The sequence below is a fragment of the Hirundo rustica genome, chromosome Z (genome assembly GCF_015227805.2).
Source record: "Hirundo rustica isolate bHirRus1 chromosome Z, bHirRus1.pri.v3, whole genome shotgun sequence".
NCBI lineage: Eukaryota > Metazoa > Chordata > Aves > Passeriformes > Hirundinidae > Hirundo > Hirundo rustica.
The window spans coordinates 82,164,668-82,178,497 of NC_053488.1; the positions used below are offsets into that span (position 1 = coordinate 82,164,668).

Here is a 13,830-nt window from a genome sequence, read left to right on the forward strand (position 1 = left end):
TTGTCCCGCGGCCCGGCGGCAGGGGGCGCCCCTCCCGCCCGGGAGGGAGTGGCACACCCTCAGACCCCCGCGGTGACGTCACTGCGCGCCCTCAGCCCTGCCAGGGCAGATGTTTGTCTGAGCCTGTTCTCATGACGTCACATCCACACACAGTGATGTCACTCTTACTCTGTCACTGGATGCCGTGGGCTCAGGGAAGGGCCTGGGCTGCCAACACACCCTTCTCCGGTGGAACTGACGAACACTGCCCCTCTCGCCCCAAGGACCGCCACTGCGCCTGCGCTGTGACATCACCACAGCACAGTTTCTGGTGTTTCTCTTTTATAAAGCACGCTGCACCCATGCACAGCTACAGTGACAACTAGAGCAGACCCTCAGCCTTCCCCCAGCGCTGAGGGCCAGGAGCGCGACCTTCGGAGCCCTGCAGCCAGGGCTGCTCCTGTGAGGGGCAGGGCAGAAGCACAGCTTGGGACGGGGAGATGATGGCTGTCGGTGTAAGGGGTGTCCGGGAAGCTCTGCGGTCCAAGTGAACACCTTCCTGCCGTGTTCCCCTTGTCCTGCCCCGGTCCGGCCTCCCTGGCCTCAGCTGCCCGTGCCAGCATGTAGCTGACCTTGCGCTGGTGTGCCAGGGCCTCCTCCTTGTCGTTCACCTGTATGGCCAACAGAAAGGAGAGCAGTCCATGGTCAGCTCAGGTTGTAAACCCAGCAAACATGCGTGCTCTGGAGATTTGAACCAAATACTGACCAGATCTATCAACATCCTCAGGATTTCATGGGCATTGCCCAGCTCCTCGACCTTCCTGCAGTCTCCATCTGATGAGAGCAGGCTGGACAGCTTCCACCCCAGGTTGTTCTTGTTCCCCTGTAACTTGACACGCTCTAAGGAAAACAGAAGTGCATCAACTGCAGAACTGCTCGGGAAGGTAAAAACTACTTTGGGATTAAACAGGCACTTGTAAGTCTGGATCTGAATGATCCCACCCAAAAGGGAAATATGAGCTGCAGCTTCTCCCACTGCGTGGGACACGGCACATTCCCGCCAAGCAGCACTGCTCCTGCTGTCACATAAAGGCTACACAGTCCTTACACATGGGCAAATTGAGTATTCTTCTCACTCCATGGAAAATATACTTTTGACACTCCAGTTAAACAATTAAATTCTCAATAATTCACAGTAATTTAACAGTAAGCAGCCAAAAAAACCCAAAGATACTCTGACACAGGCCACTTACAAGTCTGTAGACTTCCAGAAATAGTAAAATACATTTCACTACACATATGTGCCATACACATACACATACGTGCTAGGTAATGGAGCCTGAAAGCAATGGTGTCAGTATAGGGGAAACAGCTACTCAAGGTTAAGCTGTTGTGCTACACTTCAGGAGGGCCCAAGGAATCTGGGAGACACACCACCTCTAAGACTGGCAGCTCCTGGCCAATGGTCAAAACAAATATATTGTGCCATTACTAAAGTCTGCAGTGGTTTTGACCATGATGCAAGTACTTAAATACTTGTCTTATCCCTTTATTTTTTTTGAAGAATAAAAGATTATTACAATTATTTCTACTTCACAGATTAGAATTCTTCCTCTTTTACACAGGGCTTTGTAACTCTGCATTACGTAAGAACACTAATAAATGCTAATATTGATACACATGCATAATAAAAGGCTAAAAATCTTTAAGGGAAAAACAGAAAAAAAAATCTATTTAGTACTCGAGTGAATCATGGAATATGATCATCATGCTCATCTTGTTCCACACCTTCCACTAGACCAGGTTGCTAAATACCCCATTTAGAGCTAAAAAAGCTCCAACTATACTTTTTTTTTTGCATTTCTCCTCATTCCCCAATTCCTCCACAGAACTCATTTGAAAAAAGCCTCAAACATAGAAGTTGCTGGTAGCACTTATAACAGCCAGATGTCAGCTTTTTTCATTTGTTGTCCCTAACCCTCGGCCAGCAGCTGAGCCACCAGCACACATTTAGCACAGGGAGAGCAGCTCCTGCTCCCTCCTCCGCCAGCCAGCCCCAGACACACAGACTGCCCAGCTACCAGTGCCTCGCAGACATCTCCAGTTTGCAAATTTGGTTTCCTTCTTCATGTTTATCACTTCGGCCAGCCTCAGGGCCTGGTCTTTTTTCCGCATCAGTTGCTGCTCAAAAGCAATTCTGAAGGCATCTGCCATGATATACGCTTCATCCTTACTCTTCTTCAGATTTTCAATCTGGTTTTAATTCAGGGAAAATTTGAAGCATATTAGCTAATTTGGAAGCAAAAGCATATTTTAAATTAATATTAAGACACAAACAGCTTACAAGTAAATATAATCAAGGAAGTAGCAGGAACCAAAGGGTTTTCCTCCATGTAAAGAAACGTATTTTGAAACATGGATTAAAATTCTTACTCTTCATTGTCTGCACATATTCACATCCCCAGCCATCTACACAACCATCTCCGTGTTATTTATTTATCTCTGCACATGTGTAAGAGCTCAAGAAAGAAAATAATTTCCCATTACAGCTGGACCAGGAGAAGAAGGAGCAAGAGATTGGAATCCGTATCAGGGATCATAAGGGACAGGCCACCAGCTATTTTCAAAACCAGTTACTCAACTGGAAGTTTTGCAGCAGGACCACAAGGATGGTTACTGCATTTGCAGAGTCAAATACAAATTAGAAAAATTCTAAATCCACACAATTTCACTAAGTAGAAAAAAAATTAGGATCTTGGAATTCACATAATTAATTTAAGTGTGAGGTAAATAAGTATTTTCCAGTAAGATCATCCTGCTGACCTAGCTGGCTAAGTGGGCCGTGGGTGCTGATGCCAGCACAAGGGAGGGGTAAAATGCACTGCCAGGAAAGAAGGAAAAGGTTCAGTGCTAGTCCACATGAACAGTGTGTACACTCATGGAGGGCATACACTAAGGAGGTGTTCTCTTTTTTCAGATTAAAAAATATGGGGAGAAGGAAAATGAATGATTTTTTTTTTTTTTAAACTAGGAAAGCTTAGTAGATTTAATTACAATTTTTTCTACCAGCAAAAATTATGGCATTACAAGCATCACAAAAAAACTTTACATTATTTCTGAGATCGACTGTGGTTGTGAGACACCTGAGTTTGTGTTAGCTGTGGTTGAGTGTTTCTGGCTCTGTTTGAATTGGTGCAGGAGGACCCTCTCCTTGTCCCCACCCAGCCAGGCCTTGTTACCTCTTGCTTGAGATGAAGGACTTGCTTCCGAGTGAGAGCTGCCGCTTTGGCACAGGGACAAGGCTGCCCTTCAGCAGGACTGCAGGTGCAGGCTCCAAGCACTGCCAGCTGAAAACCCAAAACAAACCACAGGTCGGGATCTGCTCATAGAGGCATCAGGAAAAAAAAACACCCTGGAACCACACAGGGAGTGCCAGTCACTGGGAGCAGGTGAGGGAAGTAGAGGTGAAGGCTTCTGACTCACAACGAGAGGAGTGTTTTCAGGCAAAACCTGACAGATGGGTGTGCCACACCTTGCAGCCCTCACCGGGATATTACTGTGCTTAGTAAAGCACGAGGAAGCAGGGTTTAAGTGCTAGGAGGAAGAAAAATAAGCATCATAGCTTGTGAAAAATAGCCTGATGCCTTCTTATGTCTGATCTTTCTTTGCAAGGTGGACCAGGAAGAAGAAAACTAATCAACAGGCATGCAAAGACATGTGCTAATTAGCTAAAAATGGGTTCAAATAAAGGGATATGTAGTGAGCAATGAATTTTCTCTATGTATCTTGAACACAACCATATCTCTGAGGCAGCACCTTGGGAAAACACATAGGCAATACTTACTTCAAGACCTGTAAAATCTGTAATGACACTTTTGTTCAATGACATGTTCTCCTGAAAAAATTTCTGTTGTTTCACATCTAACATTGCAAGGAATTCCGAGCACTGCTGGTTAAGGACTACAAAATAAAACAAAGAAAGATATTACAAAAATCTGGTGCTCCGATTTCTTAATTTCTGAGTTCAACTACACCCAAATGAAATAGTTTTATAGTTCAAGCATGAGTTTGGGACCAAGATGAGAGTGCAGAAGTAGTAATTCATATCCCATTGTTTCTCCTTCTGTGTTCTCCCAAAAGTAATGGCACACTTAGAGAGAGACCATTATTGCTCTGCCTCAGGACTGAGTGCTCATTTCTTTGTACACTTAAAAGTCAGGCAGCTTCTCATTTAGAAAAGCACAACATTGGGGAAGTAATTATTTAAGTCAGCTATTTTAAAGCTTTTTGGAAGGCAAAAATAAAGGAAAGGGGCTTGAGTACTCTGATCCAGTGGCTGCTCTCCAGTTTAATTTCCAAGCTTCTGCATATCCACTAAGATCAGCTGCCAGTGACAAGACACTGATCCCCACAGGAAGCTTCCATCACAGCTACATCCTGAATTATTCCTGAAAAACAGTGTATTCAGAGGAATAGCTGTTGCTGGCTTACTTGCATTTTCAGCTTTAAATGTTTTAACTTCTTCTGTCCTCAGTTGCAATGCTTCCTTAAGAGCTGCATTTTCACAGTATATCCTGTAAAAGTTAGAAAGGGACTTTATTATAGTTAAAAAAAAACATTTTTAAGTGGGTACTAATAATTTAAAAAATAACCTGTTAAAATATGGTATCTAATATTTCTGCAAATTAAAATTAGTATTACTTAAAAGATGGAATAAAAAAATCAAAAGTGAAAGGAGTTGAGTACTAGATATAAATTTAAAAAACCCCACAACATTCACGTGTTAAGTAGGCAGCGCCCACAGCTTTAACAAGAGATGAGTTTAAGTGCCACATTTCCATTAGAAATGCGAAGAAATTGGTAATTATGAACCTCTGAAACACTTGCTAGAAATTTCCTACTTCCCTGAAGGAACAAAACTGTTCCTTCATATTAGAGGTGTGACAGCTCTGGTCTGTAAACTTCCTGTAGTCTGAATCCTGTTTTCAAGAACAACTGTGCCTTCAGGTGTTACCACGTTAGAACACACAATATGCACTGCTAATGCATTTTTCCTTGAAGTATTTCCCTCTTGAACAGAAGAGTAGCAATCTGATGTCCCAAATGTCAAAGCAATACAATTTATTTAGTCCATCTCCATAGCTGTCAGTAAATGCAGCCTAGTCTGAATTATTTCACGTGGAAGAAACCAAAGGAAAATGCATACTCTTCTTGTCCTGCTGCCTGAGATGCCAAAAAACTATCAGAAAAATATGATATGTTTTGCAAAGCAGGCTGAGCCCCTGGCTGTCAATTTTCCGGAGCTATGTCTGTATCTTTCTTTCATCAGTCAATACCAGTTTTCTGGCTCCAAACTGCACAGCTACACTTCCAACCTACACAGCCAGGAAAGCCAGAGAGCTTTTCAAGAGGCATCATCTCTTGACAAATGTATCTACAGAACAGTTTGTAAACTTTTGGCTTATTCTTTGATTCAAAGTTGAAACATATTTTAAATAAGAATATATGCTGAATTGTAAAAGCAACAGCAATAATAATCACAAACAATGACAATAACAACTCTTCTGATTAGTAGACTTCAGAGATACAATTTCTACATGTAAATGAGAGAGTCTGCTGGTCCCATTTCTCAAGGTCTGTTATCTATTATTAAATAGTTTTGTGCCTCTGGCACATTCTTCTTGCCCAACCACACCTGCTGTCCACACAGAGTGACTCTTGTTTAACAAAGAACCTCTTGATCAGCCTCTCTTTAAAGCACTGCATTTTACCTGCACTCATGCCCAGACCCACAGTGCAAGACAATAAAGAAATGATTAACCAGGAAATTATATTTCCACATAAAGGCATATACCATTATTTTCTCTGCCTCATCTACAGTTAAGGTAAATAAGGATAATAGTCCCCAGCTGGCTAACGTCATATGATGAAAAAAACCTCAGCCTAGCAAAGCCAGCCTACTGCCACCTGAAAAAAAAAAAAAAAAAATCTGTACAATATATATAGAAGTTTTAATTGAAAAATGCAAATGTGACTAGTGTGAAAAATCAAAATCTTCCAGAATTTGGAAGAGAATTGGGAAAATACAAAACCCTCAAAGAACCTGAGGAAGCAAGTTTGGAACACAAAACATGACATAGATGCATGACATAGAGCACTCACTGCAATTTAAAAAACCCCAGTGATACACAGTGTAAGTCAAATACCTATCATATTTTTCTGTCCAGGTGTCTTCTATGTTTTTAAATCTGTCCTGATCAAATTCAATTTCCCATTGCAAAATATTTATTTCCTGTGGAAACAAAACAAACATGCAGCAGCTCACTACAGGGTTTCCATCAGATGGATGACAGGGTTGCTGGGTTTGGCAGAGATCTCAGCGACAACTCATAACACTGCTAATAATAAATCTGGTACCTGACACCAAAATTTCTGCATCACTGGAGGCCTATGGACTCCAGTCTCTGTTACAGAACTAATGTTTCCAGAGGCATCCAGCAAAGACAAACACATGCTGTCGCATCTCCCTGTCCCACTCCTATTATGTGGAACAGAAAAACAGTGGGAGGAACAAAGCAAAAATCTCAGTTTAACAAAGGAGCTCAACACCACCTTCCTCCTCTTTCGCACCTTCCCTGCTAAAACTGGACACCATTTCTCAGAGTCCTTGTGAAGTCTCACCTGAATCTTGACTGCAACTCATTCTGAGCAACTGAAACCCACAACAAACACCAGATGAAATTATAGGAAGAACTCTGACAGTTTTCTGATATTATTTGTACACACTATAGCATGAAAAGGTCTAGATCGAAGCAGTAATAAATTAATTTTTCCCTTTCCACTATAAAGGAACAGGAATTCATCTTACAAAACCCCTGGAATTAATGTCAGGTATGCACTGATTTAAATAAACAGTCTGATAACCCTTTTTTAATAGCCATGAACTTCCCTGTGTGAAGGAAACACTCCCACTTACCTTCTCTAGAGTCCTCTTTTCTTCCTCAGTTTTCTGAAGCATTGCTTTTGTATGGCTTGTGGCTTTATCAAATATTGCCTGCAAAATTAACAAACAACCAAACCAAAACCCAAAATGCAATTCTGTCAAATAATGGGATTAAATTGAGTTAATTTTCAGTTTCACACTTAGAGATGTTCACATTCAAGTTAAACAGCAGTGTGCAGAGTTACAAACACCAGCAACTTGCTTGTGAGCCCCAGTGGGTTCTGATCTCAAGTCTGACTTGCACAACAAACTTGGGTTTCAATCCCACAACCTCTGCTACTGACAGTGCAGCATCATTTAACTTGAGATCATGTCTTCTTGTGCAGGAATTGTGCAGGCTTGTGCAGGAATTCACATCTTTAAAAACTGATTAAAGCGCACCTAAGCTCTGATCCAGGCCTAACTTGCTACAAATATGTGACTGTAGAAACTACACAACTAGAAATGGGTTATGCAAGCAGGCTAAATCCCAGGAACTAATTGCAGCAGAATTTGTTATGCAAGAGACTAAAACTACTATTAACGGTGAACAAAAGAATGACCTGACATTTTAGGCATACTGTCCTCTGCGGCAACAGATGGAGCAGTCAACACAAAATGCTCATGCTTAGCATCAGGATTCCAAGCACTGGCAAAATCTTCAACATAAGGAACTGGAAAAAGGTCTTAATTTTATGTTTAGTAGATAAATCCTCAAGGACCCTCCAAGATAAAATTGTGAGAATTGCTACAACAGAAAAGTCTTCTTAAATAACACACGAGCTCCAGTAAATTGTAGAGGCAAGTCTGTAGACAACTGCAGACTCAATGATTTAAATTGCAGCCCTGGAAAGGCCGTAAGTTTTTTGAGGTTTTGAAGAGTAGCAGAAAATATCCTGTTTACCACCAAGTACCAAGTGATTTCTGAATAGCCCCTACCACGCTCTGCAGGATTCTTAGGGCTTCATCTTTTCCCTCAAGCTGTCTTTGAGACGCTTCAAACTCAACTTTCAAATTTTCAAGTTCCTGAAGTAAAACAAAGTAGACACACTGAGTAAAAGCCAAGGTAATCCTGTTAAGATTCAACTGTAAAACCAATGTAAATTTGCCCTCCTCAAAAAAACTCTGTTTTATCTGTACGATGTCTTTTCATGGGTTCAGCTGAGGTTAAATAACGCAGCGCAGATGGAATGTGTATTTTTACACCTGAAGTCAGCTGGCATTGATGCCACCACCTCAACACATTTAAGCACAGTAAAAACAAAATGTACTCTTAACTACCTTTCAACAGAAATGCAGACTAAAAATCCAAAGGTTGCTTACACTACAGGTTTTCAAGCCCCAAAGTTTAATAAAACATAAACATCTGCTAGAAAAGTCCACCAATACCTTCAATAGTCTCTATATATTTAAAAATACTTTCTCTGCCCCCTCAAAAAAATAGGAAGAAAAAACCCCCCAAAACAAACAAACAAAACCACAAACAAACAAAACAAACAAACAAACAAACAAAAGAATATTAAGTCCACCTCACAATATGATTTTCTAACATAAAATTTAATGAAGCTTCCAACTCCTGCTTTAATTTCAAGAACCTGGGCCCATCCAAGTCTCTCAGCATGCCAAGATCCTCTTGCTACATTGAAAGGAAATTCAGACTTGGAGAGCAGCACCCTGGGTACTGTTACCAACCTCCAGAGCTTCCCGAAGTTGTTGCTTTATTTCTTCATTTGACACTTCAGTATTACATTCTGTAGGATTAACAGAGGACACTAAATTATAAGAAATTGCAATATTGAAAGAAAAGATAAAAAGTAAGGATTTTACCCTGAAAACATGTAACGTACAAAGGTGAATTTTCACCTTTGCGTTGTGGGTTTTTTTCTTGTGGAGCTAATAAACAGATTTAAGAATCAATAGAAACTTCAAACATACTGCTTCACAGTTAAAGAAGTAAAATGGGGGGAAAATGTTAAAAAGAAACATAGACAAACATTTTATAACTTCCTTTCAAATAAAGACAACAAAATTGCCAGCTTGATTAGAAAAAAAATAATTTTTTTTTTATTCTTTTCTGATGGTAACTTTTCAACATCTACACTCAAAACAACAACTAGCACTATTTAGAAGTAAGGGCAATTTTCAAGAGACAGAGATAGCACAGCTTACTGTGGAAAGGATAATGGGGAACTGCTTAAAGGAGACAAATAAGCAAGTTACACAGAAATACCTCAATCAAAATATTAAAAATTGACAGGAAAGCAGCCAGACTGTAATGAGCAGCACTGCCTACACTTGATTTTACACTAGCACTGCCTTCACCAAAAAGGAAGATAAATGCCAATACAGGTTCTAAAAACGACTTCCTAACCCCTGAAGTAAGCCAATTCATTAATTTCAACTAAGGCAAACAATACTTTGAATATTTAGCTACAAGCTTTAGGTACTGTCTTTAGGAAGACAGTAAAGCAGGAATCCAAGCAGTACCACTCAGTTTCATAGACATGTCTATACCTGGGTAGGTACCCCCACCACAGGATGCTCTTTGCTAAATGTCGGTTTCAAATGCAAAATTAAGCACTTTAAAACTGGACATTTTACACTAAGAATGGTCACTGCCTTGACCACTGAGAAGCAATTCTGCTTCTCACGTTGTTGGAGGAAGGTGGAGGATCCCAGCAGGCACTGAACCCTTCAGGGATTTTGGCAAATAGTTTGAATTAAACTTGATGATGCTTTGTGAAGGAGCTGAATGGCTCACTTTCACTAGCAAAACATTTTCTTAAGGTGAATAATTAATTTCCAAATTACTCTTACCACAGCTATTCTGTCGCGTGGAACTAGAGGCAGGTTTTTTGAGTGATCCATCGTAAAAGCTGTTTCGTTTGGGACCAGGAGCTGCAGCATCACTTTCTTCTGCTAATTTTGCCGACAAAGGGGAATTACAAGTCTTCCCAGATCCCTTCCTAGATCTAATTGAATAGGAATTTTGTAAGTTTTCCCCTTCATAAACACCTCCCGGTCTTCTCCCAAGTCCGTTTCCCAAGTCTCCACATGTCATGTCATCCTCTTCTGCTTCCTCCATCTTCTCCTCCTGGGTTTTTTTTTCGGGTTTTCTGTTGGTTTGGTTTTTGTTGGTTTTGTGTTTTGTTTTTTTTTTTTTTCCTGACGGAGGGCCCCTCACCTACCGGTGAACAGCGCCTCCCGCAAGGCCAGATTTTATCTGGAAAAACAGGAAAGCTCCGTGTTTACAGCAGGAGGGCGAGACCCGAGTGGAAAATGCGAGGCTGAGGGAGCGCGGCCGCTCTGCCGGGGCTGCCGAAATCACCACTCCCGCCCGCGGTGAGCCCCCAGCCCGGGGCAGCCCCTCGGGGACAGCTCCTCGGGGACAGCTCCTCGGGGACACCCCCGGGCACCCCCGGCCCCGCCCGAGCCCCCGACCCACCTGCGCGCCCGCACCCGGGAGTGCCGGTCCCGCCCCGGGGCGGGAGGGACGGAGCGGCTCCGGGACCTGCCCCGAGACTGCTCGGAAGGAGGAGTTTGTTTATTTTTGGTTTTTTATGACCGGTCCATATTGCAGCCCCGTCCCTAGCACAGCCCGGACTGGGGTGGGGCAGCGTGAGGAACACCACCTGAGGTGAACCAGGCATGGTCACTCAACATGTTCTCACGGACAGGAGCTGTCCTGACACCCCCACACAGCATTCTCCATCTGTTTCCTACTCTAGGCTAACCTCTGACCGAGTTGCCACAATGCTTGGGCCTAATTCTCCAAGGAAACACTATTTTTCACCATTTTGGTTTATAGTATCACCAAATTTCTGTTGCAGTATTGCCACAAGTGTTACCAACCCCTGCCCCCCCAAAAAAACCCACAATAGCAAATTTGTAAAGCAAAAAATTAAAGCTGTAAATATGTAACAACACTCTTCACAACAGAAATTTTCAAGAAAGTTGTTTTACTATCCTAATTCATGTATATAATGGGTTTATCAGCAAGCACTTCTTACAGAATCTTTCACAAGACTTTCCTTCTAAGCAGCTTTTCTCTGAAATAAGGTTTTCTCTTCCTTGTGCAGCCCTGCCCCCCTGGGGCACAGGCTTTAACAGCAATCAGAAAAGATCCCTGACAGTGTTTTATCTGTGGCCACGTTTAGGATCACTTCAGGTCTATCCTGACAAGTGATGAATTTCCTGGGTAATCCTGCAATGATGTGTACATTCCATGACTGGGACAGGGGATGGGGAAGACAGAAAAAAAAAAAAGGAAAAATAAAGTTTATTGTTAAACACTCCAGACCAGTGCTCACAGAGCTGTTTCCTTACACATGAAGGAATCTCCAAAGCTCTGTGCAATCATTTTAAAATAACTCTAACATCACTTCTTTTCCGTCTAAAGCAAAGAACCCACCTTAACCTGTACCAAACCATCTCATTCTCCATTATCTTCACACCCCCAAGGCCAGAGTGGAACACAGCAGGTTTTAGTTCCACAACTCAGCATCAAACCAACTCCTTTCCAGGACACTGTTCCACCCTCTGAAAATCCAAAGTGCCTCAACTGCTACCTGCTATCAGGATTCTACAGGTTTTTTGCAGGGAATTCGCGGTTCGGTTTTATTTGTAAGGTCCAAAGAATTCTCAGTTACTGAACACAACTCCTACTGCTCAGGGCAACAGCCTCATTTTTATCCTTCCAGTTACTTCTATCAGTGCCCCTGTTGCCTCTCCTGGTGCTGTTACAAATCCTCTTCTGAACCTTCTTCTACTCCCCAGCCATGCACAAAAAAAATCAGATTAATTTATAATACAAGATTTATGCATATAAATTATTAAACCCTCCCTCCCCATAAGAGATCCAGCAGTTACTGTTTCATCAAAAGTCAGTTGTTGTCCTTCATCCATTGCTCAATCCATTGCATAATCTGATCCAAATTTCTCTCTAGGTCCTCTGGAGTGTTGCTGGGTAACTGGTGTACAATTTCCTTTTTATATGACAACACAGCTTCCTCATATAGAGTCTGAAAAATTTCACACTGAATGTTGTCCTGCAGCTTCTTCCCCGTGTAGCCCCTAGAGAACAAGAGCACCAAGACAGTCTGAGGCACAGAGAAATGGAAGTGTTTTTTTGAGAATCAGCCATTTATGCCCTAAGTGAAGTCCCACAACAGCACTTTACTTGTTATCTACCCCAGTGACACACCTGCTCTCCAGTCTGTCATACAAGCAGGAATTCTCTGTGCGAAGCACAAACACAATGTGGAACCAGCGCTCGGGGAAGAAGTCACAACCGTGGTAATCCACAATCACCCCTCCCTCGCTCATCCTGTCCTCCAGCTCATCGATCACCTGCACCAGCAACAGAGAGGGCAGGCTGACCTGGTGCTGCACAGCCAAAACACAGTGGGGTGGGTCTAGGGGCTGGACTTACCCTGTCTTCATCCAAAATGGGGCAGTCGTACTCCTCGTCAAAGCCTTCGTACAACTCTCCTGCAGCAGAGAATCCACGGACATTTGTTGGGTGGAAGAATAGTTACCACAATTAATTTTCGTTATGTTTGTCTCAGGAGATTGCAGGCAAAGGCAGAGTTCAGGGTAGACAACAGTTTAGTTTACAAATCCATCTAAGGGTCATTTTGTTATTTATTACTTAGCACCAGGTATGCTGCTACGGACATACCTGCTGAAGTAAATTCATTTAATACACAGAATCACAGAACAGGTTGGGTTGGAGCCCCTCCCCACCCTCCCAGCCAGGAATTCCTTCCCAATACACTATTTAACCCTGCCCTCTGGCAGTCGGAAACCATTCCTTGTGTCCTGTGCCTCCACCTCTTGTCCCAAATCCCACTCCAGCTCTTCTGGAGCCCCTTTAGGGTGCTCTGACTACTCCCAGAGCCTTCTCCTCCTCAGCCGCACACCCCAGCTGTCACAGCCACCAGACACGTGTGCAGGGGCTCCCAGTGCATGAGACACCACCAGGAGAATCACAGTGAGCAGCGTGTCCCCGTGCTCAGGGGACTGCTGTGACACAGCACCTTCCTTGGCCAGGTCCCCCACGTTGACGTAGCTCAGCCCTGCTCTGGACGCCAGCTCCTTTCCGAGCGTGGTTTTCCCAACTCCCGGCGTGCCTGGAGACCAAACCCACAGCAAAAGGTAAGGGGACAGCTTGCAGGTCCCCTCAAACATACCCCGCCAGGTGAACTGGAGCCTTTTGACAACCCACACTGGAAGGTTCATGGGATGAAAAAAAAAAAAAAAAAAAAGGCAAAAAGCTGCTGGACAAAGAGAAACAGGCGAGGGGAGTGAAACAGGAAAACAAGGAGACAACTCTGTGTGCAGGAATGTCACTCGCACCGTGAGGGTTCAAAGAGAAATCTCCATTCATTTGAAAACCCTCAGGTAATACAGAGGAGCCCCATGCTCTCATGAAGGAGTAGAGCTGCAAAGCCACCCTTGCTGAGACCTCACACCCCAGGTCAGCAAGGCTGCTGCCTCGCAACCTAAACCAACCCAGGCTGCCAGGGGGCCGGGGCCCCAGACCCCAAACCCGCCCGGGCTGGGACGCTGCGCCCCGAATCGCCCCGAATCAAGCTGGCCCAGAGCCGGGACCCCAGGCCCCCGATGAGCCCAGGCCTGGACCGCACACCCCACATCACCCCGGGCTGCGATGGGGCTATGCCATGCCATGCCCCGCCCCGCTGCCGCCCCGCTGCCGCCGCGGTGCCCACCGGTGATCAGCACGTTCGGCCGCCTCATGGCCGCCACCCGTCGCCTTGGAGACACGTGCACGGGGGCCTTCGCCGCCGCGCGCGCCGATGGCGTCACCGCCCTGCCCGGCGTGGCGCGGACAGCTAAGAGTCGGCGGC

At 43.9% G+C, this 13,830-nt stretch overlaps 2 protein-coding genes across 2 annotated transcripts; both read right to left on the reverse strand.

Moving 5' to 3' along the window:
• Positions 1 to 47: 47 nt before the first annotated feature.
• On the reverse strand, positions 48 to 10,473 carry CCDC125 (coiled-coil domain containing 125). The gene is made up of 12 exons (XM_040090143.1): positions 10,407 to 10,473; positions 9,779 to 10,184; positions 8,654 to 8,712; positions 7,901 to 7,987; positions 6,956 to 7,033; positions 6,186 to 6,271; positions 4,471 to 4,553; positions 3,824 to 3,939; positions 3,219 to 3,326; positions 2,061 to 2,232; positions 746 to 879; positions 48 to 650 (listed from the first exon to the last, which is right to left on the reverse strand). The coding sequence occupies exons 2-12, from the start codon at positions 10,044 to 10,046 to the stop codon at positions 375 to 377; spliced, it is 1,467 nt and encodes a 488-aa protein (XP_039946077.1). The 5' UTR covers positions 10,047 to 10,184; positions 10,407 to 10,473; the 3' UTR covers positions 48 to 374.
• A 452-nt stretch (positions 10,474 to 10,925) lies between these two features.
• On the reverse strand, positions 10,926 to 13,779 carry AK6 (adenylate kinase 6). The gene is made up of 5 exons (XM_040090253.2): positions 13,693 to 13,779; positions 13,000 to 13,092; positions 12,393 to 12,451; positions 12,165 to 12,310; positions 10,926 to 12,034 (listed from the first exon to the last, which is right to left on the reverse strand). The coding sequence occupies exons 1-5, from the start codon at positions 13,718 to 13,720 to the stop codon at positions 11,845 to 11,847; spliced, it is 516 nt and encodes a 171-aa protein (XP_039946187.1). The 5' UTR covers positions 13,721 to 13,779; the 3' UTR covers positions 10,926 to 11,844.
• Between the last annotated feature and the right edge of the window lie 51 nt (positions 13,780 to 13,830).